We start from the raw sequence: 26,452 nt of genomic DNA, 5'->3' as shown, positions 1-26,452 counted from the left end.
CCAGGCACAATGCTAAGCATCACATAATCACATATATATTATGGCAAAGCCCTCAAGGCAGCCTATTATCTAGTGGGGATGATAATAAATTGGATGTTCTATTCAGAGTGAAAACAAATTATGTTACCTTATCAACAACAGTATTTTTTTCATTCTAGAGTTTCTAGTTATTATTTTCAAATCTGTCATATCCTTTGTATGATTCCTGAGGTGACATTATTAACACCAGAAAGTAACAGACCTTAAACATCTTGAGAGACAAAAATTATAGCACAAACAATTTTAGGGTATCAGATTAAGTGACTAATTGACCGCTATGCTGGGCGCAATGGCTCATACCTGTAAAACCAGCACTTTGGAAGGCGAGGAGGGCGGATTACTTGAGGTCAGGAGTTTGAGACCAGCCTGCGCAACAGGGTGAAACCCCATATCTACAAAAAATGCAAATAATTAGCTGGTCATGGTGGCTCACAACTGTAGTCCCAGCTGCTTGGGGAGCTGGGGTGTGAGGGACATGGAGCCCAGGAGGTCAAGGATGCTGTGAGCAGAGATGGTGCCACTGCACTCCAGCCTGGGTGACAAAGTGAGACCTATCTCAAAAAAATAAAAGTAAAAAAGAACTGACTGGGCCGGGCGCGGTGGCTCACACCTGTAATCCCAGCACTCTGGGAGGCCAAAGCGGGCAGATCACAAGGTCAGCAGATGAAGACCATCCTGGCTAACATGGTAAAACCCCGTCTCTACTAAAAAAATACAAAAAGTTAGCCCGGTGTGGTGGTGGGCGCCTGTAGTCCAGGCTACTTGGGAGGCTGAGGCAGGAGAATGGCGTGAACCCAGGAGGCGGAGCTTGCAGTGAGCCGAGATCGCTCTACTGCACTCCAGCCTGGGTAACAGTGCAAGACTCCGTCTCAAAAAAACAAAAAGAACCGACTGTTAAGAAAAACTCTAAGGCACGCAAGCAGGAAAACGAGTCACTCTTGGCAATCCTTGGAGTTGGATTGTAATGGCGGCCATTGTAAGTTGCTGAACTTCTAAGTCAAAGGATGGTCTCGGTCTCCATGGTTACAGACTCTGAGGGAAAAAGTTTAAGGAGTAAAATGGATGTTGTACCTTTTATTAGAGCTCCATTTCAGTAGATATAATTTTTAAATATATTATGTAAGTTTTTTCCCCCCAAATTCAACCAGGTCCTTCTGATTCACCAATTTAGTCAACACAGTACCATCCTTTGAGGACATCTTCCTCATAGGTGATGAATTAAACCAAGAAGCCACCATCCCCACACGCACTATTTTATATTGTAAAAACAGTGCTGCCTCCCTATCAAGTCTGATCATTACTACACCATTCTACAGATGAGGATTCAGACTTCAGGGGATATATGCACATACCATGTTCATAAAATATAGTTGCATAAAGTTTTCAACTGACATTCAATTGTTGGTGCTTTGATTACAATTGCCATATAAGCTCTTACCAGTAACCCAGGTTCCTCCCAAGAAGCCACCACACCCCATTCACAGGCCCTGGCCAACTCTGCTAAACCAATCCCTGGCAGTAAGCTCAAAATTCCTTCCAAGGGAGTGCTCCAGACAGCAAATCACAAGGTCAGGAGATGGAAACCATCCTGGCTAACATGGTGAAACCCCGTCTCTACTAAAAATACAAAAAAAAAAAAATCAGCTGGGTGTGGTGGTGGGCGCCTGTAGTCCCAGCTACTCGGGAGGCTAAGGCAGCAGAATGGCGCGAACGCGGGAGGCGGAGCTTGCAGTGAGCCCAGATCGTGCCACTGCAATCCAGCGTGGGCGACTGAGCGAGACTCAAACAAACAAACAAACAAACATCTATCTCCTAGCCTCCCTCACAGCTAAGGTCACATGTCTTCTTTTTGGTTACTGGGATGTAAGTGAAAGTGATGTGTGCATTTTCTATTTCACATCCTTAAAAAAAAAAAGCTGATTGTCCTCCAGATACCCCTTTCTCCCTTACGGCAGACCAGGACACAAACCTGGTGCTTCAGCCATGAAGACAAACACAAAGGAGGCAGCCTCCTTAGAACCCAGAGAAGGAATCCATGCACAATATTTGGGATGGCAGAGCTATGCCCCCACCCCGCAGCCTGGGTCTCTGGATAGCTTCAAGGAACAATGTTGGCCAACACTCCCTAGACTGTTAACAGGAGAGAAATAAACTTCTACCTTCCTGCAGTTTTGCGTTTGTTATATCAACTTTATAGCATAATTGGCTCACCTCCAGTTTTGAAACCCCTAGGCCCATTACTGTTAGTCAACACAAATCTGAGTACCTACTATAGGTTAAGGGTTACTGCTTCACCATCTCTGCACCATGGAACCAACTGGCTGTGTAATTTTAGTGGCTCAAGGTTTTTTTTGTTTGAGACGGAGTCTCACTCTCTTGCCAGGCTGGATTGTAGTGGTGCGATCTCAGCTCACCACAACCTTCGCCTCCCGGGTTCAAGTGATTCTCTTGCCTCAGCCTCTGGAGTAGCTGAGACTACAGGCACGTGCCACCATACCTAATTTTTTTGTATTTTTAGTAGAGACTGAGTTTCACTATGTTGGTCAGGCTGGTCTTGAACTTGGGACCTCGTGATCTGCCTGCCTTGGCCTCCCAAAGTGCTGGGATTACAGGCGTGAGCCACCACGCCCAGCCTTGTTTTTTTTTTTTTTTTAAGTTCAATCTTACGTTTACTAATAATTTGAAATTACATTTCCTCAAGCATTTTTTTTTAACCTTTCCCTGACTGAGAAACAATTTCCCTTGGAAACTGTAACTGCAAAGAGGCAACTCTAAACTCTTTAAAAAAATGTTAAAAGCAACTAAAGAAGTGTGGTCTTTGTTTACTTTTTACTTTCCTTCAAGCACAATGAGTTAACCAATAACTCAACAACTCTCATTTAAGTCTCCAAAAGCTCTACTAAAAGTCTCAAGAACTGGGAGGAGGAAAAGAAGTGCTGCTAGGGCTCACACATTATTTTCACTAGCATTCCTTTATGACCAATGACAAATCAGACCAAAAGGTGGTGGGGCAGAATGTGACAACTGTGGCCTCTTCCTTCAGGGCCAAGATTCAAAGTTAAATTGACAAAACAAATATATTACTCATTCAAACATAATACACATTGTAGGACAAAACTCACGTTAACTACTTAACGCTTTATGCTAAGTTACTGAGAAAAGAACTTTTATCTGAGGAATGCAAGTCTTTATTATCAGGCCCAGAGAGACATTAAAATAATACAGCAATCACTTTCTACTCCCCCTCCCTTTTGCGCTATCTCTTCGGCTCTTGCAACTGATTGCTATTGCCACAAGTAGCTACAAATTAACCTAATAACGCATAGTTATACAATGGACAGCCAATCACAAACCAATGTTGTTTCTGCAAACCAAGGACGATTCCTGGCAAACAACTTTGTATCAGTACACTCCCTGTTCCTCCTTTCAGTCTTTAAAAATCCATTTATAACTGCTGCTAATCTGTGTGTGTATAGTCAGGGCAATGTCATTCTGTATTCCGGGGTTGCAATCCTCAAGCTTGGCCCAAATAAACTCTCTACTTATATTAATTTTGCCTCAGTTTCTTCCTTTTAGGTCGACAATAGATATATTTAAAGAGAATCCCAGAGGGATTGGTATTAAACAATTTTGATAGCAATCTTTATTTATTGGCCACCTTGTCTGTAAAATATTCTAATGAACTTTTATCATAAAAGTGTGATGGCCGGGCGCGGTGGCTCAAGCCTGTAATCCCAGCACTTTGGGAGGCCGAGACGGGCGGATCACGAGGTCACAAGATCAAGACCATCCTAGCTAACATGGTGAAACCCCGTCTCTACTAAAAAAATACAAAAAACTAGCCGGGCGAGGTGGCGGGCGCCTGTAGTCCCAGCTACTCGGGAGGCTGAGGCAGGAGAATGGCGTGAACCCAGGAGGCGGAGCTTGCAGTGAGCTGAGATCTAGCCACTGCACTCCAGCTCGGGCGACAGAGCAAGACTCCGTCTCAAAAAAAAAAAAAAAAGTGTGATAAGGGGCTCAGGCCTGCAATCCCAGCACTTTCGGAGGCCGAGGCAGGGGGATCACCTGAGGTCAAGAGTTCTAGACCAGCCTGGCCAACATGGTGAAACCCCATCTCTACTAAATTAAGCCGGGTGTGGTGGTCCGCACCTGTAATCCCATGTACTCAGGAGGCTTGAACCTGGGAGGCGGAGGTTGCAGGGAACTGAGATGGCGCCATTGGACTCCATCATGGGTGACAGAGTGCCACTCTGTCTCAAAAAAAAAAAAGTGTGATAAAAGCTTAAAAAGATACTGAATACCACTGAAATCTCCACCAACCAATGTTCTATAGAATTCCCTTGATCCTTTATTAGATAAAGGAAACCTGTACTTTAAAAATCCAATGTCCTTCCCTATCTAAATCTATTCAATTCCTTAAATCAGATGGAGAAAATCTAGGTGGCAATGAGAGGTGACAATGTGCTAGCAGCCCTCGGCCTCCGGCCTCGGCTTCCACTCTGGTGGCACTTGAGGAACCCTTCAGCCCGCCACAGCACCGTGGGATCCCCTCTCTGAGCTGGCTGAGGCTAGAGCCTCCTCCCTTTGCTTGCAGGGAGGTGTGGAGAGAGAGGGAGGGGTGGGAACCGGGGCTGCGCTAGCCAGCCGGTGTGGTGAGTTCAGGCGGGCCTAGGCGCGGGCTCGGCGGCCCCGCACACGGAGCGGCAGGCAGGCACCCCGGGCCCAGGGCAGTGAGGGGCTTAGCACTCGGGCCAGCAGCTGCGGAGGTTGCCCCCTGTCCCCCAGCAGTGACTGCCAGCCGGGTCGCACTCAAATTCTCCCAGGGTTTAGCTGCTTCCCCACGGGGCAGGGCTCGGGACCTGCAGCCCAACATGTCTGAGCTCCCTATCTGTCTGATCTCCCTACCTGCGGTGGGCTCCTGTGCCACCTGAACCTGTCCGAGGGGCTCCACCCCCTGCTTGGTGGCGCCTGGTCCCATGGACAGCCCAACTGAGGAGTGCAGCTGCTTCCCCACCAGGCAGGGCTCGGGACTGGCAGGCAGCTCCGCCTGCAGCCCTGGTGCAGGATCCACTGGGTGAAGCCAGCTGGGCTCCTGAACTGGATGGGGACTTAGAGAACTTTTAGAGCTAGCCAGAGGAGGATCGTATGTGCACCAATCAGCACTCTGTATCTAGCTAACCTAGTGGAGACTTGGAGGACTAGCACTCTGTGACTCTGTCTAGCTCAAGTATTGTAAACGCACCAATCAGCACTCTGTATCTAGCTCAAGGTTTGTAAATATACCAACTGGTACTCTGTATCTAGCTAATCTAGTGGAGACTTGGAGGACTAGCACTCTGTGACTCTGTGTCTAGCTCAAGGATTGTAAACGCACCAATCAGCACTCTGTGTCTAGCTCAGGGTTTGTAAATACACCAATTGGTACTCTGTATCTAGCTAATCTAGTGGAGACTTGGAGGACTAGCACTCTGTGACTGTGTCTAGCTCAAGGATTGTAAATGCACCAATCAGCACTCTGTGTCTAGCTCAGGGTTTGTAAATACACCAATCAGCACTCTTGTGTCTAGCTCAAGGTTTGTAAATTCACCAATTGGTACTCTGTATCTAGCTAACTAGCACTCTGTGACTGTGTCTAGCTCAAAGATTGTAAACATACCAATCAGCACTCTGTCAAAACGGACCAATCAGCTCTCTGTAAAATAGACCAATCAGCTCTCTGTAAAATGGACCAATCATCAGGATGTGGGTGGGGCCAGATAAGGGAATAAAAGCAGGCTGCCCCAGCCAACAGTGGCAACCCACTTGGGTCCCCTTCCACACTGTGGAAGCTTTGTTCTTTTGCTCTTTGCAATCAATCTTGCTGCTGCTCACTCTTTGGGTTCACGCTGCCTTTATGAGCTGTAACACTCACCACGAAGGTCTGCAGCTTCACTCCTAACAGCGAGACCACGAACCCAACCACCAAAAGAAAGAGGCTCGAGACACATCTGAATGTCTGAAGGAACAAACTCTAGACACACCATCTTTAAGAACTGTAACACTCGCCACGAGGGTTCGCAGCTTCATTCCTGAAGTCAGTGAGACCAAGAACCCACCAATTCCAGACACAGCAAGAGAGACCTGTATCACTCACTAACTGGTAAAAATTCCTATCCATCTTATTCATACCATTAAGAGCTGATACCTCCTATAGTTTGTATCTAGAGAGCTATATATAACATACTGCCTGGTTTTCTAGCCATCTGAAATAGCCTGCCATTTTAATCTAACTTAAAAACTGCTTTCATTGGCCAGGCGTGGTGGCTCACGCCTGTAATTCCAACACTTTGGGAGGCTGAGGTGGGCAGATCACGAGGTCAGGAGATCGAGACCATCCTGGCTAAAACGTTGAAACCCCATCTCTACTAAAAACAAAAAAATTAACTGGGCATGGTAGCAGGCGCCTGTAGTCCCAGCTACGCAGGAGGCTGAGGCAGGAGAATGCCTTGAACCTGGGAGGTGGAGTTTGCAGTGAGCAGAGATCACGCCACTGCACTCCAGCCTGGGCGACAGAACGAGACTCCATCTCAAAAAAACAAAAACAACAAAACAAAACTTTCATCATATCACTCCTGTTCATAACTCTTCAATGATTCCCCACTGCCTACAGAATAAAATCCAAACTCTTTAGTCTACTATTTAGTATTTTACAATCTAACATAGTGGGGAAAACACTAGGCAGTAAAGATGACACAATTGTCACAAATCAGTTTGTTATTCTATCCTGAAATTACGGGCCAAGTCATAGAATCTGACAGTTGGAAAGAAGCTATTAAATGAACATATCACCATCATGCGTGACCCAGGGTTGCTCTGAGGTCTATAAGAACAAACGTGAACGCTCACTGAAAGCTATCACTCTACGAATACAGGATGCTGGTCTCACTATCCTGTAATGAGACAAATCAATAGTTGTTGAACTTCTCAGCATACAAAGAAGAGAATCTATTAGGCTTGTGAAGGGGTGAAGAAAATTCTCTCCCCTCTACAACTTCTGAAGGTTTGATCATTTGAGCCTAATAAACTGATAATAGATCAACAGCAAGAAAAGGCATACAAATGTATTACATGCACACGCATACATGGGAGTCACAAGAATAAGAAAACTCGAAGGGCCAGATGGTTTAAGTTTTAATACCATCCTGAAGTTACAGAAAGAATAGGGGTTTAGATCATGGCAAAACAGGTTATGGGAGGGAGGGATGGAAAGGCCTGACTAGGGAAGGTGGTCTTGTTATGCAAATGAGACCTCACAGGTAGCAGCCTTGAGAAAGGATACTTGGTAGCCTGTGGTATGTGGTAAACTTCTCTATTAGACCTTCAAAGGTGTCAGACTCTCAATCTCTTGGTTAATCTGTCCTAGGTCTGAACATGGGGGATGGGGTGGGGAGAAGGTGTGCTCAGAGAAAGCCTGGCTGTTTATTTCACTAATGCAGATTTTCCTTAAAGATGCAAATCTCCACAAACAGCAGCTTTTCAGAGCTATTCGTGTTTGCAGTTTCTCTAACACATCTTGAAATATACAGAAGAGGTGTATTTCGGGTGAGATATTCTGGTTTCCTTTACTTTAGTAAACAAGGAAACTGAGTTTCCACGTGAACAAGTGGATTCTTTGAAAGACCAGGTCTGCACTTGTATCCCAGAACTTAAAGTATAACAAAAAAAAGAAAAGTAAAAAGAAAGACCAGGTCATAAAGCCAATGAGAGCAGCTACTCAGGCCTCTTTCATCCTTTATAACCTGATACACGAACTACCCTGTGAATAGTGTCGGGCACAAAGAGCCATTTGGTATGTATTTGCTGTGTCTAAGTTCCTAAAAAACAACTGAACGAGGATATATGAAAAAAAGAAAAGGCCGGGCGCGGTGGCTCACACTTGTAATCCCAGCACTTTGGGAGGCCAAGGCGGGCAGATCACCCGAGGTCGGGAGTTCGAGATTAGCCTAACATGGAGAAACCCCATCTCTACTAAAAAATAATAACAATAATAAATAAAATACAAAATTAGCCAGGCATGGTAGCGCATGCCTGCAATCCCAGCTACTCAGGAGGCTGAAGCAGGAGAACTGCTTGAACCCAGGAGGCGGAGGTTGCAGTGAGCCGAGATGGCACCATTGCACTGCAGCCTCGGCAACAAGAGCAAGACTCCGTCTCAAAAAAAAAAAAAAAAAGGCCGGGGACGGTGGCTCACATCTGTAATCCCAGCACTTTGGGAGGCTGAAGCGGGTGGATCATGAGGTCAAGAGTTCGAGACAAGCCTGACCAACATAGTGAAACCCCGTCTCTACTAAACATAAAAAATTAGCCAGGCATGGTGGTGCATGCCTGTAATCCCAGCTACTAGCTACTCGGGAGACTGAGGCAGGAGAATCGCTTGAACCCAGGAGGCAGAGGTTGCAGTGAGCAGAGACTGCGCCACTGCACTCCAGCCTGGACAACAGAGTAAGGCTCTGCCTCAAAAAAAAAAAAAAAAAAGCCTGGAGTGGTGGTCAGTGAGCCTGTAGTCTCAGCTACTTGGGAGGCTGAAATGGAAAGACTGCTCGAACCAGGGAAGACAAGGCTGCAGTGAGCCATGATCATAGCACTGTACTCTAGCCTGGGCAATAGAGTGAGACCTTGTCTCAAACAAAAAAAAAAAAAGGTCAGGCATGGTGGCTTAGGTCTGTAATCCCAGCACTTTGGGAGGCTGAGAGGAGCAGATCACCTGAGGTCAGGAGTTCGAGACCAGCCTGACCAACATGGAGAAATCCTGTTCTCTACTAAAAATAGAAAATTAACTGGGTGTGGTGGCGCATGCCTGTAATCCCAGCTACTAGGGAGGCTGAGACAGGAGAATTGCTTGAACCCGGGAGTCGGAGGTTGTGGTGAGCCAAGATCACACCACTGCACTCCAGCCTAAGCAACAGGAGCAAAACTCTGTCTCAAAAAAAAAGTCCCCAAAGTCTTGTGCAAGAATGTTCAGGGCAGCTTTATTTATAATAGCCCCAAATTGGAAATAACCCAAATGTCTAATATCTGGCAAATGGATAAACAAATTAATACAATAAAAACAATACTCAGCAATAAAAAGCAACACTCCAAGAACATGAGTGAATCTAAAAAGTTATGCTAAGTGAAAGAAGCTAGATACAGAAAGATACATACAGCATAATTCCATTTACATGAATAAGCAAAATTTACCTACAGTGATTGGGTGTATGGCAGGGATTAACTGGGAAACAGCACAAGGGAACTTGCTAGAGGTTTGGAAATGTTCTCAAGGAATGTGGGTTACATTACAGAGGCATTTGTCAACTCAATAAACTACATTTAACTGTGAATTTTGCCAGGCACGGTGGTTCACGCCTATAATCCCAGCACTTTGGGAGGCTGAGGCAGGCAGATCACCCGAGATCAGGACAAGACCAACCTGGGCCACATAATGAAACCCTGTCTCTACTAGCAATACAAAAATTAGCCAGGCGCAGTGGTGGATGCCTGTAATCCCAGCTACTCGGGAGGCTGAGGCAGGAGAATCGCTTGAACCCAGGAGACGGAGGTTGCAGTGAGTCAAGATTGCACCATTGCACTCCAGCCTGAGCAACAAGAGCAAAACTCTCATCTCAAAAAAAAAAAAAAAAAAAAAAAAGGCGAGCGCAGTGGCTCACGCCTGTAATCTCACTTTGGGAGGGAAGGCGGGTGGATCACAAGGTCAGGAGTTCAAGACCAGCCTGACCAACATGGGGAAACCCCGTGTCTACTAAAAATCCAAAAATTAGACCAGAACACGCCTGTAATCCCAGCTACTCAGGAGGCTGAGGCAGGAGAATCGCTTGAACCCAGGAGGCGGAGGTTGTGTGAGCTGAGATCATGCCACTGCACTCCAGCCTGGGCATCAGGGCGAGACTCGGTCTCAAAAAAAAAAAAAAAAAATTTGTAGTACATAAATCACAACTCAATAAAAGAAAAAAATAGAGACAAAAAAATGATCTCTAGTAATAAATACCTTAAGTCTCCCAAAGTAGCTTGGCCCAGAATTTTAAAAATAGTAATAATAATAAATACCTGAAGTCAATATACTTTATTTCAGGACTGAAGGAAAACTTTTATTATTCCAAGCCAAAACCAAAACACATGCACAACTTTTAAAAGTAAAACCGTGAAAACAGAACAGATTAAAACATCACTCAGGGCCAGGCGCGGTGGCTCAAGCCTGTAATCCCAGCACTTTGGGAGGCTGAGACGGGAGGATCACGAGGTCAGGAGATCGAGACCAGCCTGGCTAACACGGTGAAACCCCGGCTCTACTTAAAAAAAAAAAAACTAGCCGGGCGTGGCAGGAGCCTCTGTAGTCCCAGCTACTCACCGGGAGGCTGAGGCAGGAGAATGATGTAAACCCAGGCGCAAGTGGAGCTTTGTGCAGTGAGCTGAGAGATCCCGCCACTGCACTCCAGCCTGGGCCGGCTGGTGAGCCTGGTGACTCCTGTCTCAAAAAAAAAAATCACTCAGGCTTCCACAGAGGCCTACAGGCTTGTGCTGCCGCATGTCTCTAGTGATCCCTGAAAAGTTCCAGCACATTTTTATGCAGTACTCAACACCAACATCGCATGGGCGGCAGAAAATAGCCTTTGCCACCACTGCCATTAAGGGTGTGGGCCAAAGATATGTCTGTATGTGTTGAGGAAAGCAGACATTGACCTCACCAAGAGGGCAGGAGAACTCTACTGAGGATGAGGTGGAACGCAGGATCACCGTTATGGAGAATCCACGCCTGTACAAGACACCGTGACTGGTTCTTGAACAGACAGAAGGCCGTGGCTCAAGCCTGTAATCCCAGCACTTTGGGGAGGCCGCAGACGGGCGGATCACAGGTCAGGAGATCGAGACCATCCTGGCTAACACGGGGAAACCCCGCCTCTATTAAGAAATACAAAAACTAGCCGGGCGCAGGTGGTGTATCCCAGCTACTCGGGAGGCTGAGGCCGAGAATGGCGGAACTCCGGGAGGCGGAGCTTGCAGTGAGCTGAGATCCGCCACTGCACTCCAGCCTGGTGATAGAGTGAGACTCCGCCTCAAAAAAAAAAAAAAAAAAGAAAAATATAGCCAGGTCCCAGCCAACGGTCTGGACAACAAGCTCCGTGGAAGACCTGGAGCTAATAAAGAAGATTCGCCTCATAGAGGGCTGCTTAATTTCTGGGGCCTCGTCTGAGGCCAGCACACCAACATCACTGGCCACCGTGGCCACACCATGGGTGTGTCCAAGAAGAAGCAGTCTGTAGGCCTTGTCTGTTAATAAATAGTTTATATACCAAAAACAAAACTCAGACCATATACTCAACCATGGGTTTTGCTGCCGCTAAATCACCAAAGTTCCCTTCTAGCCTCAGTTTTCATCTGTAAAATGGGAATAAGAAAATCTACCTCACCAGCAATATGTAAAAATTAACCTTATGCAAAGCATCTAGTAAAGTACCTGACACTCAGAGCCTTAGTAAATGGTATTGGTAGGAATCAAAACAATGAGAAAACATATAAAAAAGATCCATTTTTACCTATCTTGCAAAACAGGAAATTATTACTTTAAATGAGCCCTTATTGTGGACTCTATTTACTTTTAGGTTTTTTTTTTTTTTTTTTGAGACGGAGTTTTGCTTCTGTTCCCTGCTGGAGTGCACGGCACGATCTCGCTCACTGGGTAACCTCTCGCCTCCCGGTTCAAGTGATTCTCCTCTCTTAGCTTCCCAAGTAGGCCAGTTACAGGCACAAACCACGCCCGCTAATTTTATTTTTAATAGAAACGGGTTTCATCATGTTAGCCAGGACTCAAACTCCTGACCTCAGGAGATCTGCTACGACTCAGCCTCCCAAAGTGCTACAGGATTACAGGTATGGAGCCACCACCACCTCGCCTGGACTCTTATTTAAATATCTGGCCTTTTCTGAAACTCTCCACTTTCTTTTTATTATTATTACTTTTTTTTTTTTTTTTGAGACAGAGTCTGTTGCCCTGCTGGAGGCAGGCCGGGATCTCGCCTCACTGCAACCTCTGCCGCCTCTGGTTCATGGGACCTGCCCATTCTCCCCAGCAACTGGGATTACAGGTGCCTCCACTGCTCAACTAATTTTGTAGTTTTAGTAGAGATGAGAGGTTTCACCATCTTCTGCCCAGGCTGGTTTTGAACTCCTGACCTCATGATCCACCACCGCCTCCCAAAGTAAAGCACGGGCGGAGCCATCCACACCGCTTTTTGAAATAAGTGAGTCTTGATGTTGTCACCCAGGCTGACTTCTGCCTCCAGAGTTCAAGCAATTCTTGCCTCCAGCCTCCTGAGTAGCTGGGATTACATACATGCCACTACTTGACAGAATAATTTTTTGTATTTTTATTAGAGACGGGATCTCACCATGTTGCCCAGGCTGGTCTATAACTTCTGACCTCAAGTGATCTGCCTATCTCAGCCGCCCAAAGTGCTTACAGGTGTGAGCTTCTGTGCCAGGCCTCTTTTTTTTTTTTTTTTGAGACAGAGTTTTCACTCCTGTCACCCAGGCTAGAGGCAGGGCACACAATCTTGGCTCACTGCAACCTCTGCCTCCCGGGTTCAAGTACCTCCTGCCTCAGCCTCCCCGAGTAGCTGGGATTACAGGCCTACACCACTGCGCCTGTCCAATTTGTATTTTTAGTAGAGACGAGGTTTTACCACGTTGGCCATGGTTGGTCAGGCTGGTCTCGAACTCCTGACCTCAGATTATCTGCCCGCCTCCGTCTCCCAAAATGCTGGGATTTCAAGCGTGAGCCACTGCACTTGGCCTCTTTTTTTAAGAGACAGGGCTCACTCTGGTTGCCCAGGCTGGAGTGTAGGGGTGCAATCACAGCTCACTGCAGCTTCGAACTCCTGGGACTCAAGCTGGGACTACAGGTGTGGGCCACCACACCTGGCTCATTTTTAACTCTCCACTTTCTGATAACTGACTCCATTCCATACAGATTGCTGGCTGAGAGAAGGAGTTAGGACAAACTAGGGAAGGTGCCTCGTTTTACAGTGGTCCTGCTCCCTAGTCACACAGCACTCTCTTTAAAAAGTTCACGAATGTCAAAGTTTAGGACAACCAAAGAGTGAGTTATAGAGAAACGCCACACTCTGAGACGAATTCAGGAGTCCTTTATTAGCCGGCGACCCAGAGACAGCTAGTGCTCAAAATTCTCTCCGCCCCAAAGAAGGGGCTAGATTTTCTTTTATACTTTGGTTTAGAAAGGGGAGGCGGGGGAGTCCAGTTAAAACAATCTTACAGAAGTAAAGTAGGCCAAAAGTTAAAAGGATAAATGGTTACAGGAAAGCAAACAGTTCCAGGTGCAGGGGTTTTAAATCTATCACAAGGTGATAGACGCGGGGCTTTGGGCGCTATTAACTGGGTGAATTCCTGGGAACTGCGGATATGGCTTGCCACAGTGTCTTATCAGTTAATTGCATTCTTGGATGCGCTGGGAGTCAGCTTGCACAAGTTTAAGTCCTTGAGGAAGGGGGTGGCTAAGGGGCTGCAATGAAGGCGCCAAGATGGAGTCTGTCTGGCTCTCTTAGCTAAGGGAGAGTCAATTCAGATTAGAACAAGGTAGGGTATCACAAAATTATATTCAAAGGTCTGAGTGAAACTCATTACTTAAAAAAAAAAAATCAAATGGCTTACATTGCCTTGCGAAACGCAAAAGACTATTTATAAAGATTACCAGTACTTAAGCAAGGTTTCCCAGAAATAGGGTTTACCTAAAGCAACATTTTTATTCACATCTGCTAGAAAGCTTTCTAATTATCTTTCAAAAGGCCATTTATTTCCAAATGCTAAGACAAGCACACCAGTAACTACTTTCCACAGAGAGTGTGCTCAAACAGTAGACAAAGCATGCTGAGTACTCTTTTATCACACCAACTCTGGCTGGCTGGATTACAGCCAACAACAGGGCTCAAGCAGGATTTATCTTTCCTGTAGATCACGTAGTACATTTGCCTAATGCAATGCCCTAGATTTCACAAATTACATTCACTGATGTACTTGCAAGTCGGCAGATTTGAACATTTTCAAGGAAGGCAGACACTTGTATAAAACAGTCTGTCTTGATCATCAATAAAAGCACCAACTATTTTGAGCCACCTACTATCCTTTTGCTATAATTTTCAATTTCGGTAAATAATTTCTTGGCTTTCAGCAAAGTCGAGGTTTAGCTAATATGCTGATGTTCCATCTGTATTTACACTGCACAGTAAGAACCCACACACGCTAAATATGTTTGAAATATTTTCAAGCCAAAAATTTATATTGTGTGGCCATGATAGGCACTGACTAAAGGAAACTTGAAACTATAAATAGCACAGTGAACACCATATGCCTGGGGTGAAATGTTTTGCTTAAAATGGTACAAGGAAGGGGTTCACAGTTAAGACAAAAAGTCCATATTCTATCCAAAAATGGGCCCAATAAACAAACAAACCACACACATACTCCTAACTCATTAAAGAGATAATTTTTCTCGGCGGGGCGCAGTGGCTCACTCCTGCCTGTAATCTCAGTACTTTGGGAGGCCAAGGAGGGCGAATCACGAGGTCAAGAGTTCGAGACCAGCCTGACCAATATGGTGAAACCCCGTCTCTTTTTGTAAAAATACAAAAAATTAGCTGGGCATAGTGGCAGGCGCCTGTAATCCCAGCTACTCCGGAAGCTAAGGAGAATCGCTTGAACTCGGGAGGCGGAGGTTACAGTGAGCTGAGATCGTGCCACTGCACTCCAGCCCGGGCCACAGAGTGAGACGGTCTCAAAAAAAAAAAAAAAGAAAAAGAAAAAGAAAAAAAAAACCTCACTGAAAAAAGTTACATATGCCATTTGTCTACCATTTTCAGGGCATTTCCTCGCGATGCAGTGGTATTCACTGCAAAGCAACTCGGGTCTAACTCTCCATCATGATGTCAAAACCCAAAATGCAGTGGAATCCGACTCAGTGCTGGCGCAGTCTAGGGGTGCCAACAACCAGTGCAGTGCCGGCAGGTGCAGGGCAAGACTCCATCAGGTTTCCTCACTACCTCTGAAAATCACTGCTCCTCATACAAAAAAAGACTTTAAAAGTTCCAACCAGGAAAAAAAATGCCAGATTTGCCTGCTAAGTCAGTCAAGAAAAGGTCCCAGGACCAACTAACTGTCCATGGGCAGGAAAAATGTGGGTGGAAAATGGCTTCCCCGGGCAGATGGAAATGCAGTAAATCCCACTCACATCCCTTCCCGGAGTAAGGGCGTTAAAACATGGCTGGGGGGAGGGGGACCTATTCACAAGAGGATGTCAAGAACCCCCAACCACTTCAACTCGGGATCCGAACGTGCGACGGCGTGAAAGCGCAGGCGACCTTAGCGGAGACGCGGCCAGGGAACGAGCATTGACAAATCCGCAACCCTAACCACACAGCTGCAAAATATGCGCCGTCCCCTCCGCGACAGCCGTAGCCGTCCGCAGCCGTCGAAACACAAAGCCCACGGGTTTTAAGAAGAAAGGAAACACGTGCTCAGCAGATAAGCTCAAGAGTTTCTCGGCCCCGGGTGCGCCCTACGCGACGCCGCAGAGCTGCGCGGAAGCTGGAGACCGGCGACCCGCACCACCTGGGCGCCAAGGCTCGGGTGCGGCCCTCCACCCCGCGCCCCTGGCCTCCCCCGCTGTCGGCGCTGGCCCAGCCGGGGAAGCGGGGACGCGGCACCCAGAGAATTAAGTTTCTAATAATACAACTTTAGGCGGATAAGCGCGCCTCACCCCACCGCGAGGCCGGGCCAGAAGCCCAGCTGGGGGCGCGGAATCAACCCGGGGTCCGGCGCCGGGCGCGCCGCGCTCACCAGATACCAGACGCCGAGCAGGATGGTGCCGGTGCGGACATGGCAGCACAAGCAGCAGCTGTTGGAGTAGAACCGCGTCCAAGGCGCGACCATCTTCATCGCTCCGGGCGCAGTGGCGCGAGCGCGCGCCCAAGTTTTCAGGGAGCGTCGACCGCCTCGCCTGGGGCCTGCCGCGCCGCTGCTGACGGCTCCTCCGCAGCTCCGGCTCCCTGCCCTCTCGCCCGTGCGCCCGCCGGCCCACTCCTCGATCCCCCGAGATCTCCTAGCGTCTGCTGCGTCCGGACCCTGAGCTCCGAAGGCGGCGGGGGAGGGGGCGGGGCGGACTCGGCCATGTGACCTGGCCCGTGACGTCATCGCGGGCTCCAGCCAGCTGCGGGAGCAGCGAGCCCCGGGTGAATAAATCCATCAGCGTGCACCCTCGGGCGGTCTCCTAGTCGGCCATCAGTGGAGGTCCCGGCCTTCCCTTTTTCATCTGGCCATTCGTGTAACTGCATTCCGGAGTCGAGATTCTTTTAGTCTAGTTCCTTGTGGTTTTCCTCCCTTCTACTACTTTTTTTTGTTTGTTTGTTTTTGAGAGGGAGTCTCACTTTTGTCGCCCAGGCTGGAGTGAAGTGGCACGATCTCCGCTCACTGCAACCTCTGCCTCCCGAGTTCAAGCGATTCTCCTGCCCAACCGCCCCAGTAGCTGGGATTACAGGCGCCTACCACCAGACCCGGCTAATTTTTTGTATTTTTAGTAGAGGTGTGGTTTCACCATGTTGGTCAGGCTGATCTGGAACTCCTGGCGTCAAATGATCCACCCGCCTCCGCCTCCCAAAGTGCTGGGATTATAGGCGTGAGCCACCGCACCTGGCCCCCTTCTACTTCTATCTTGCAGGTAATCGATACAGCTCCTATCACTCTTATCTTGCACGAGAGGAAGGAAAACTGCGCGGTGCTATTCCAGTCAATTGCAGTACTTTGAACCACCACGGAGAGCAATTTGTCTCCGCTTCCCAGCTCAATTACTGTGGTAGTAATCTTTTCCTAGAAAATAGGATGTATGTCAAGGACATCCTTGCTGTGCTTCAGGTAGCATTTTTAATCATGAGTGCAGCTCTAAAGATTCAGCCCCAGCCTGGGCAACATGGGGAAACCCTGGCTCTACAAAAAATACCAAAATTGGCTGGGCACAGTGGCTCACGCCTGTAATCCCAGTGAGAGACAGGACTAGTGAATTTTCTGGGGCGACTAAGAATTCCTAAACCTAGCTGGGGAAGGTGACCGCACCCACCTTTAAACAGGGGGCTTGTAACTCAGCTCACACCCGACCAATCAGGTAGTAAAGAGGGCTCACTAAAATACCAATTAAGCTAAAAGCAGGAGGTAAAGAAATAGTCAAATCATCTAATCCTCTAATCCGAGAGCACAGGGGGAGGGACAATGATTGGGATATAAACCCCAGGCATTCGAGCTGGGAGTGGGCAACCCCCTTTGGGTCCCCTCCCACTGTATGGGAGCTCTGTTTTCACTCTGTTAAATCTTGCAACTGCACGTGCTTCTGGTACATGTTTATTCCACTACAAGCTGAGCTTTCCCTCACTGTCCACCACTGCTGTTTGCTGCTGATGCAGACCCGCAGTTGACTTCCACCCCTTTGGATCTGGCAGGGTGTCCCCTGCGTTTCTGATCCAGCAAGGCACCCATTGCGGCTCCAGTTTGGGCTATAGGCTCACCGTTGTTCCTGTGCGGCTAAGTGCCCAGGTTCGTCCTAATGGAGCAGAACACTAGTCGCTGGTTTCCACGGTTCTCTTCTAATAGAGCTATAACACTCACTGCATGGCCCAAAGTCTCATTCCTTGAAATCTGTGAGGCCTAGAACCCCAGGTCAGAGAACAAAAGGCTTGCTGCCATCTTGGGAGCTGTGAGAACAAAGACCCACCCATAACACCAGCACTTTGGGAGGCCAAAGGCAGGCGGATCACCTGAGGTCAGAAGTTTGAAACCAGACTGACCAACATGGAGAAACCCCATCTCTACTAAAAATACAAATAAAATTCGCTGGGTGTGGTGGCGCATGCCTGTAATTCCAGCTACTGGGAAGTCTGAGGCAGGAGAATCGCTTGAACCCAAGAGGCGGAGGTTGCGGTGAGCCGAGATCGCACCATTGCACTCTAGCCTGGGCAACAAGAGTGAAACTCCGTCTCAAAAAAACAAAACAAAACACAAAATTAGCTGGGCTTGGTGGCATGTGCCTGTGGTCCCAGCTACTCCAGGGGCTGAGGCGGGAGAATTACCTGAGCCAGGGAGTTCGAGGCTGCAGTGAGCCGTGATTGTGCCACTACACTCCAGCCTGGGCGATGGCAGTGAGACACTTCCCAAAACAAAAAAAGAAACAGTCATCCAAGCAGTTACACAAGGCCTCTGCAAGACACAACACAGTGTTAGAGATAGTGAAAGATAGTTCTATGCTTTGGAGGAGTTTATTTCCTCCCAACTCGTGTTTCGTCTAGAAACGCCCTTGTCTGTGGTTAGCCTATGGACTACTGTCAAAGCCAAGAATCTGAGATAAGTTAGATTATTAGCACGGTTGAAAGTTTTATTTCAGACATGCAGAAAAAAAAAAATTGATTCAATCTAAATTTCCTAAGATCGGGCTAAATAGGAAGAAAGATACTGTTAAAACTATTCAGTTACAGATCTGGTTAGTTTTAAAAGGCTTTAAAGCTGCAACTTTCTTACTAAGTAGCTTTATCTTGGAACCAAGAGCCATCCCTACCTTGTCAAGCGTAGGCCCTTAATCAGAAATGATAAGTAACATTATTTGGGGAGTTAATCAGAAAACCAAACAAAAAGCTCCGTTTTTGTTTTGTGTTTTCTTTCTTCTTCATCTTCTTTTTTTTTTTTTCAGATGGAATTTCACTCTTGTTACCCAGGCTGCAGTGCAATGACGCGATCTGGGCTCACCACAACCTCCGCCTCCCGGGTTCAAGCAATTCTCCTGACTCAGCCTCCCAAGTAGCTGGGATTACAGGCATGCGCCATCACACCTGGCTAATTTTGTATTTTTAGTACAGACCGGTCATGTTGGTCAGGCTGGTCTCAAACTCCTGACCTCAGGTGATTCACCCGCCTCAGCCTCCCAAAGTGCTGGCATTACAGGTGTGAGCCACCTCGCCCAGCCTTGTTTTGTGTTTTCACTACAAAATTCTGGTTTCTTCAAGTTGAATAATGAAGAACAACAACAAAAATTCTGGTTCCTTTCACATTGGAGATCATTTTCTCTGTGGGATCTTCCATTTAAAATTTAATTATGCCCGGCCGGGCGCGGTGGCTCAAGCCTGTAATCCCAGCACTTTGGGAGGCCGAGACGGGCGGATCACAAGGTCAGGAGATCGAGACCATCCTGGCTAACATGGTGAAACCCCGTCTCTACTAAAAATACAAAAAACTAGCCGGGCGAGGTGGCGGGCGCCTGTAGTCCCAGCTACTCGGGAGGCTGAGGCAGGAGAATGGCGTAAACCCGGGAGGCAGAGCTTGCAGTGAGCTGAGATCCGGCCACTGCACTCCAGCCTGGGCGACAGAGCGAGACTCCGTCTCAGAAAAAAAAAAAAAAAAAAAAAAAAAAAAAATTTAATTATGCCCACGGTCACTTTTTAAAATATATGTGTATATACTAGTTAAGTGCAGTAGTGACCACAGGCAAAAGAGTAGAACAAGGAGTTCCATCTGTAACTGATCATGAACAATCAATTGCGATAACTCACTACCTTCAGACAATCAGCCATTTCTTTTTTTTTGAGACAGAGTCACGTACTGTCACTGGGCTGGAGTGCAGTGGTGCGATCTTGGCTCACTGCAACCTCCGCCTCCCAGGTTCAAGCGATTCTCCTGCCTCAGTCTCCCAAGTAGCTGGGATTACAGGTGCCCATCATGTCCAACTAATTTTTTGTATTTTTAGTAGAGATGGGTTTTCACCATGTTGGCCAGGCTGGTCTTAAACTCCTGATCTCAGGTGATCTGGCCGCCTCGGCCTCCCAAAGTGCTGGGATTACAGGTGTGTGCCGCTGCGCCCGGCCCACAGCCACTTTTTTTTTTTTTTTTTTTTTTGGAGACGGAGTCTCACTCTGTCGCCCAGGATGGAGTGCAGTGGCATGATCTGGGCACACTGTCGCCCAGGATGGAGTGCAGTGGCATGATCTGGGCTCACTGCAAGCTCCGCCTCCCAGGTTCATGCCATTCTCCTGCCTCAGCCTCCTGAGTAGCTGGGACTACAGGCGCCGGCCACCACACCCGGCTAATTTTTTGTATTTTTAGTGGAGACCGGGTCTTGCAGTGTTAGCCAGGATGGTCTCTATCTCCTGACCTCGTGATCCACCTACCTTGGCCTCCCAAAGTGCTGGGATTACAGGCATGAGCCACCGCACCCGGCTATAGCCACTTTTAATATAGGACAAGCATTTGTGCTCTGAGAAAAAATGGAGACATGTGATCAGAATGGGAAATGGTATCTTGAAAGAGACTTTTTCAACAATTAAACTCCAGCAAGCTCCCATAGTTACCTTCCCTTTTTCCCTCCCCACCAGAATTTCATATTCATTAGGCAAATCAATCATTGATTAAAGGGAATTTTATATTTTAGAAATCTTACTATTCAAGATCTGAACTTACAGACAGTTGCCAAATTTCTCTAGATAAGAAAATAAAGAATAGAGGGAACCGGCCGGGCGCGGTGGCTCAAGCCTGTAATCCCAGCACTTTGGGAGGCCGAGACGGGCGGATCACGAGGTCAGGAGATCGAGACCATCCTGGCTAACACGGTGAAACCCCATCTCTATTAAGAAATACAAAAAAAACTAGCCGGGCGAGGTGGCGGGCGCCTATGGTCCCAGCTACTCGGGAGGCTGAGGCAGGAGAATGGCGGGAACCCGGGAGGCGGAGCTTGCAGTGAGCTGAGATCCGGCCACTGCACTCCAGCCTGGGCGACAGAGCGAGACTCCGTCTCAAAAAAAAAAAAAAGAATAGAGGGAACCTAACTGGAGAACAAAACAAAGAAGAGAGAAAAATGCCTTTGCAGTTAAAGTTTATTAAATAAAGCTTAGTGTCAATGTCTTTGGAGTTGTACTTGTTTGAGTGCAAGAGAGTATGGGAACTGGCTTCCAAAGGACAAATGAAACTGCCTTTGCAAAATTATAACTAAGGAAATTATGACAAGTGAAAGACATCATCTAACCAACTCTATCTTGCCTCTAATCTCTGAACTGTCCTTGTCCATTCCTGGGCATAGGCCGAACTAGCCTTAGGAAGGAATTTAGTTTATAGTTTAAATAATAGCCCCTCCCAAAAGCTAAACTGTCCTTGTGAAATGAATAAAAGGCCACCAGCCACCAAGTTAGAATGAGAGGGGCTGGAATTCTAAGTATTACCAGCCATTGTACTGGAGGTTGTAAGATTCGCAACTTCCACAATTATTCTTAAAGGTAACATCAGTGTTGAGAACCTAAGATCCGCCTTTTGAGATGTCTTTTTAGGTTTTTGCATTTCTAACAACCGGATGGCCCCACCTGGACCTGCCAACCAGTTCTGTGCCTCCGACCCAGGAACTGACTCAGCATAAGAGAACATCTTCCACTTCCTCTGATTTCATCCCCAAGCCAACCAATCAGCACTCCAGATTCACTGGCCGCCCCTCCCTACCCACCAAATTATTCTTTAAAACCCTGATAAAGGCCGGTCGCGGTGGGTTACTCCTGTAATCCCAGCACTTTGGGAGGCCAATGCGGGTGGATCACCCGAGGTCAGGAGTTTGAGACCAACATAACCAGCATGGCGAAACCCCGTCTCTACTAATAATACAAAAATTAGCCTGGCGTGGTGGCGGGCACCTGTAATCCTGGCTACTTGGGAGGCTGAGCCATGAGAATAGCTTGAACCCGGGAGGCGAAGGTTGCAGTGACCCGAGATCGCACCGCTGCACTCCAGCCTGGGGAACAGGGCGAGGACTCCGTCTCAAAACAAACAAAAACAAATGCTGATCTTCCACCAGCCTTCCACGCAACCAGTTCTGCATGTATTATTCTTTATTGCAATTCTCCTGTTTTGATAAATCGGCTCTGACTAGGCAGCGGGCAAGGTGAACCCCTTGAGCAGTTACACTGAGGCTTCGCAAGGAACTTAGTCACAGTTGGGTTATTCTTTTCATTTTTTTGTGGGGCGGGGTGGGCGGTATTATTTTCAAACAACCACATATTTAACTGACATACTGATTGCAATAGTAGAGTTATTTAGAAAAGTCACCTGGTTGGCTGGGTGTGGTGGCTCACACCTGTAATCCCAGCACTTTGGGAGGCAGAGGTGGGCGATCACGAGGTTAGAAGATTAAGACCATCCTGACCAACATGGTGAAACCCCGTCTCTACCAAAAATACAAAAAAATTAGCCGGGCGTGGCAGCGCGTGCCTGTAGTCCCAGCTACAGGTGACACAGAGAGACTCTGTCTCAAAAAAAAAAAAGTCACATGGTTTTAGGCCCGGCACAGTGGCTCACACCTGTAATCCCAACACTTTGGGAGGCCAAGGCAGGTGGATCACCTGAGGTCTGGAGTTCGAGACCAGCCTTACCAACATGGAGAAACCCCATCTCTACTAAAAAAAAATATACAAAAAATTAGCGTGGTGGCACATGCCTGTAATCCCAGCTACTCGGGAGGCTGAGGCAGGAGAATCGCTTGAACCCAGGAGGCGGAGGTTGCAATGAACCGAGATCAAGCCATTGCACTCCAGCCTGGGCAGCAAGAGCAAACTCCGTCTCAAAAAAAAAAAAAAAAAAGAAAAGAAAGAAAAGTCACCTGGTTTTCTGTTTGTTTGTTTTGAGAAGGAGTCTTGCTCTGTCACCAGGCTGGCATGCAGTGGTGCACTTGATCTCGGCTCACCACAATCTCCGCCTCCCAGGTTCAAGTGATCCCTCCTGGGTTCAAATGATTCTGCCTCAGCCTCCCAAGTAGCTGGGATTACAGGCAAGCACCACCACACCCAGCTAATTTTTGTATTTTTAGTAGAGACAGGGTTTTACCATGTTGGCCAGGATGGTCTCGATATCTCGACCTCTTGATCTGCCCGCCTTGGCCTCCCAAAGTGCTGGGATTACAGGCATGAGCCACCATGGCCGGCCTGTTTGTTTTAAGAGACAGGGTCTCATTATGTTGCCTAGGCTGCTCTCAAGCTCCTGCTCTCAAGTGATCCTCCTGCCTCAGCTCCCCAAGGTCTTAGGATTATAGACGTGAGCCACTCTGCCTGGCACCACACTGTTCCTTTTCTGCCAGAACTAAGGATGACAGCCCCCATAACCTTGGTAAGGTTTCTTTTTTTTTTTTTTTTTTTTTGAGACGGAGTCTCACTCTGTCGCCCAGGCTGGAGTGCAGTGGCCAGATCTCAGCTCACTGCAAGCTCCGCCTCCTGGGTTCACACCAATCTCCTGCCTCAGCCTCCCGAGTAGCTGGGACTACAGGCGCCCGCCACCTCGCCCGGCTAGTTTTTTGTATTTTTTAGTAGAGATGGAGTTTCACCGGGTTAGCCAGGATGGTCTCGATCTCCTGACCTCATGATCCGCCCGTCTCGGCCTCCCAAAGTGCTGGGATTACAGGCTTGAGCCACCGCGCCCGGCCTGGTAAGGTTTCTTACAGTTCACTCGCACCTTCTCCTTCATTCTTCACTGGGGCCTTCCTTACCAGATTTTAAACACTTCTCACTTTTAGGACTTTAGGACTTGCAGCCTCTTTGTCACCCAGGCTTGTCTTTTTTCTTTTCTTTTTTTTTTTTTCTTTGAGACAGGGTCTCCCTGTGTCTCCCAGGCTGGAGTGCAGTGGTGTGATCTTGGCTCACTGCAGCCTCCATCTCCCGGTTTCAAGCAATTTTCCTGCCTCAGCCTCCTGAGTAGCTGGGCTTACAAGTGTGTGCCACCACGGCCCAGCTAATTGTTTGTGTTTTTCATAGAAATGGGGCCAGGCGCAGTGGCTCATGTCTGTAATCCCAGCATTTTGGGAGGCTGAGGCGGGCAGATCACCTGAGGCGGGGAGTTTGAGACCAGCCTGACCAACATGGAGACACCGTCTCTACTAAAAATACAAAAAAATTAGAGTGTGGGGAACGCGGTGGAGCTGTGAGTGGGCAACTCCGGTCCCTGAGGTCTGGATTATTTCTTTCCTACTGAGACACAGCGGAGCCAATCCCAGGAGCCCAGTAATGGAGAGGCCCAAGAAGAAGAACCAGCAGCTGAAAGTCGGGATCCTACACCTGTTCAGGAGACAGAAGAAGATCAGGATAGAGCTGAGATCCAAGTGCGTGACATGGAAGGTGATCTGCAAGAGCTGCGTCAGTCAAAGACCGGGGTTAAATCTGGATTTGGGTGCTGGCGTCAAGGTGAAGATTATACCCAAGGAAGAACACTGTAAAATGCCAGAAACAGGTGAAGGGCAACCACAAGTTTAAATGAAGACAAGCTGAAATGACGCAAACTGGTTTTATATTAGATATTTGACTTAAACTATCTCAATAAAGTTTTGCAGCTTTCACCAAAAAAAAAAAAAATAAATAAATAAATTAGCCAGGCATACTAGTGTATGCCTGTAATCCCAGCTACTTGGGAGACTGAGGCAGGAGAATTGCTGGAAACTTGGAGCCAGAGGTTGCAGTGAGCCGAGATCGTGCCACTGCACTCCAGCCTGGGCAACAGAGCAAGACTCTGTTTCAAAAAAAATATAGAGACGGAGTTTTGCTCTGTTGGCCAGGCTGGTCTTGAACTCCTGGCCTCAAGTGATCCTCCCACCTCAGCCTCCCAAAGTGTCTGAAGTCACCACGCCCAGCCTCCCTCATCTTCTTATACTCCAATTTTTCTCTCTCCTTAACCTTCTTCTGAGTTCAGCTATTTCCCAGCTATTTGTTAGGGAACGTTTTTTCTTTTTCTTTTTCTTTTCTTTTTTTTTTTTTCTTTTATGTTTTTGAGAGTGGGTCTCATTCTGTCGTCCAGGCTGGAGTACAGTGGTGTGATCTTGGTTCACTGCAGCCTCCACCTCCTGGGTTCAAGTGATTCTCATGCCTCAGCCTCCCCAGTAGATGAGATTACAGGTGCCTGCCACCACATCTGGCTAATTTTTATATTTTTAGTAGAGATGGAGTTTACCATGTTGCCCAGGTTGGTCTTGAACCCCTGATCTCAGGTGATCCACCCGCCTTGGTCTCCCAAAGTGCTGGGATTACAGGCGTGAGCCACCGTGCCCGGCTGGTGAACGTTTTTTCTTTCCACTAGATAAAGCCACCCTTGCCGGGCGCGGTGGCTCAAGCCTGTAATCCCAGCACTTTGGGAGGCCGAGACGGGCGGATCACAAGGTCAGGAGATCGAGACCATCCTGGCTAACCCGGTGAAACCCCGTCTCTACTAAAAAATACAAAAAACTAGCCGGGCGAGGTGGCGGGCGCCTGTAGTCCCAGCTACTCTGGAGGCTGAGGCAGGAGAATGGCGTGAACCCGGGAGGCGGAGCTTGCAGTGAGCTGAGATCCGGCCACTGCACTCCAGCCTGGGCGACAGAGCGAGACTCCGTCTCAAAAAAAAAAAAAAAAAAAAAGATAAAGCCACCCTTTCAAATCTCTTCTTCTCTATGGCCAATTGCATTTCAGTCTCTCTGTTAGAAATTCAAATTACCCAATATTAATTTGAGTGCCCACTATGGACAAAACATAAAGACATAAAGGCCGGAAAGATTAGTAACGTTTTGTTCCTGCTCTCAAAGCAGACCACTGAGGCTGGACCCAGTGGCTCAAACCTACAATCCCAGCACTTTCAGGGGCCAAGATGAGAAGATTGCTTGAGCCCAGGAATTCAAGACCAGCCTGGGCAACAAAGCAAACCCTGTCTGTACAAAAATTTTAAAAATTAGCCAGGCATGGTGGTGCATGCCTGTGGTCCCAGCTACTCAAGAGACTAAGGCAGGAGGATCACTTGAGCCCAGGAGGGCAAGGTTACAGTGAGCTGTGATCACGCCACTGGATGACAGAGTGAGACCATCTCAAAAAAAAAAAAAAAAAGTGGACCATCTAACCTAGTGGCACAAGTCCCTGTGATGTAAGTCAGCATGTATGATGTATATCATTAAAAATAAAACCTTTTTTAAAAAGGCTGGGCAAGGTGGCTCACACCTGTAATCCCAGCACTTTGGAAGGCCGAGGCGGGTGGATCAGCTGAGGTTGGGACTTTGAGACTAGCCTGACCAACATAGAGAAACCCTGTCTCTATTAAAAATAGAAAATTAGCTGGGTGTGGTGGCACATGCCTGTAATCCCAGCTATTCAGGAAGCTGAGGCAGGAGAATCACTTGAACCGGGAGGTGGAGGTTGCGGTGAGCCGAGATCGCGCCATTGCACTCCAGCATAGGCAACAAGAGCGAAATTCCGTCTAAAAAAATAAAAAAGTAACAAAACAAAACAAACCACTAGGAAAGCAGGAAGAGATTAATTACAATTGTGGGGAGTTCTTATTTTAGTTGGGTCTTGCGAAGGGT

At 47.6% G+C, this 26,452-nt stretch overlaps 2 protein-coding genes and 1 pseudogene across 2 annotated transcripts in view; 2 read left to right on the top strand and 1 right to left on the bottom strand.

Annotated features, from left to right (window-relative positions):
• Positions 1-16,342, bottom strand: part of LAPTM4B (lysosomal protein transmembrane 4 beta) — a 74,761-nt gene extending 58,419 nt beyond the window's left edge. Inside the window, 4 exon segments of the mRNA XM_003903001.5 lie at positions 15,922-16,062; positions 16,064-16,161; positions 16,164-16,225; positions 16,227-16,342. Coding sequence (XP_003903050.4) covers positions 15,922-16,062; positions 16,064-16,161; positions 16,164-16,225; positions 16,227-16,327 — 402 coding nt within the window. The 5' untranslated portion in view covers positions 16,328-16,342.
• Positions 10,601-15,800, top strand: LOC116276431 (annotated as a pseudogene).
• A 7,609-nt stretch (positions 16,343-23,951) lies between the features above and the next one.
• Positions 23,952-24,485, top strand: LOC101002730 (X antigen family member 1). Its single transcript, XM_017962494.3, has one exon. The coding sequence runs from the start codon at positions 24,141-24,143 to the stop codon at positions 24,384-24,386; it is 246 nt and encodes an 81-aa protein (XP_017817983.1). The 5' UTR covers positions 23,952-24,140; the 3' UTR covers positions 24,387-24,485.
• Positions 24,486-26,452: the final 1,967 nt, after the last annotated feature.

This window comes from Papio anubis, chromosome 8 (genome assembly GCF_008728515.1).
Source record: "Papio anubis isolate 15944 chromosome 8, Panubis1.0, whole genome shotgun sequence".
Classification (NCBI taxonomy): Eukaryota; Metazoa; Chordata; class Mammalia; order Primates; family Cercopithecidae; genus Papio; species Papio anubis.
Note: the sequence above shows the minus strand (reverse complement) of the source record. Positions and strands in the feature narration are given on the sequence as shown.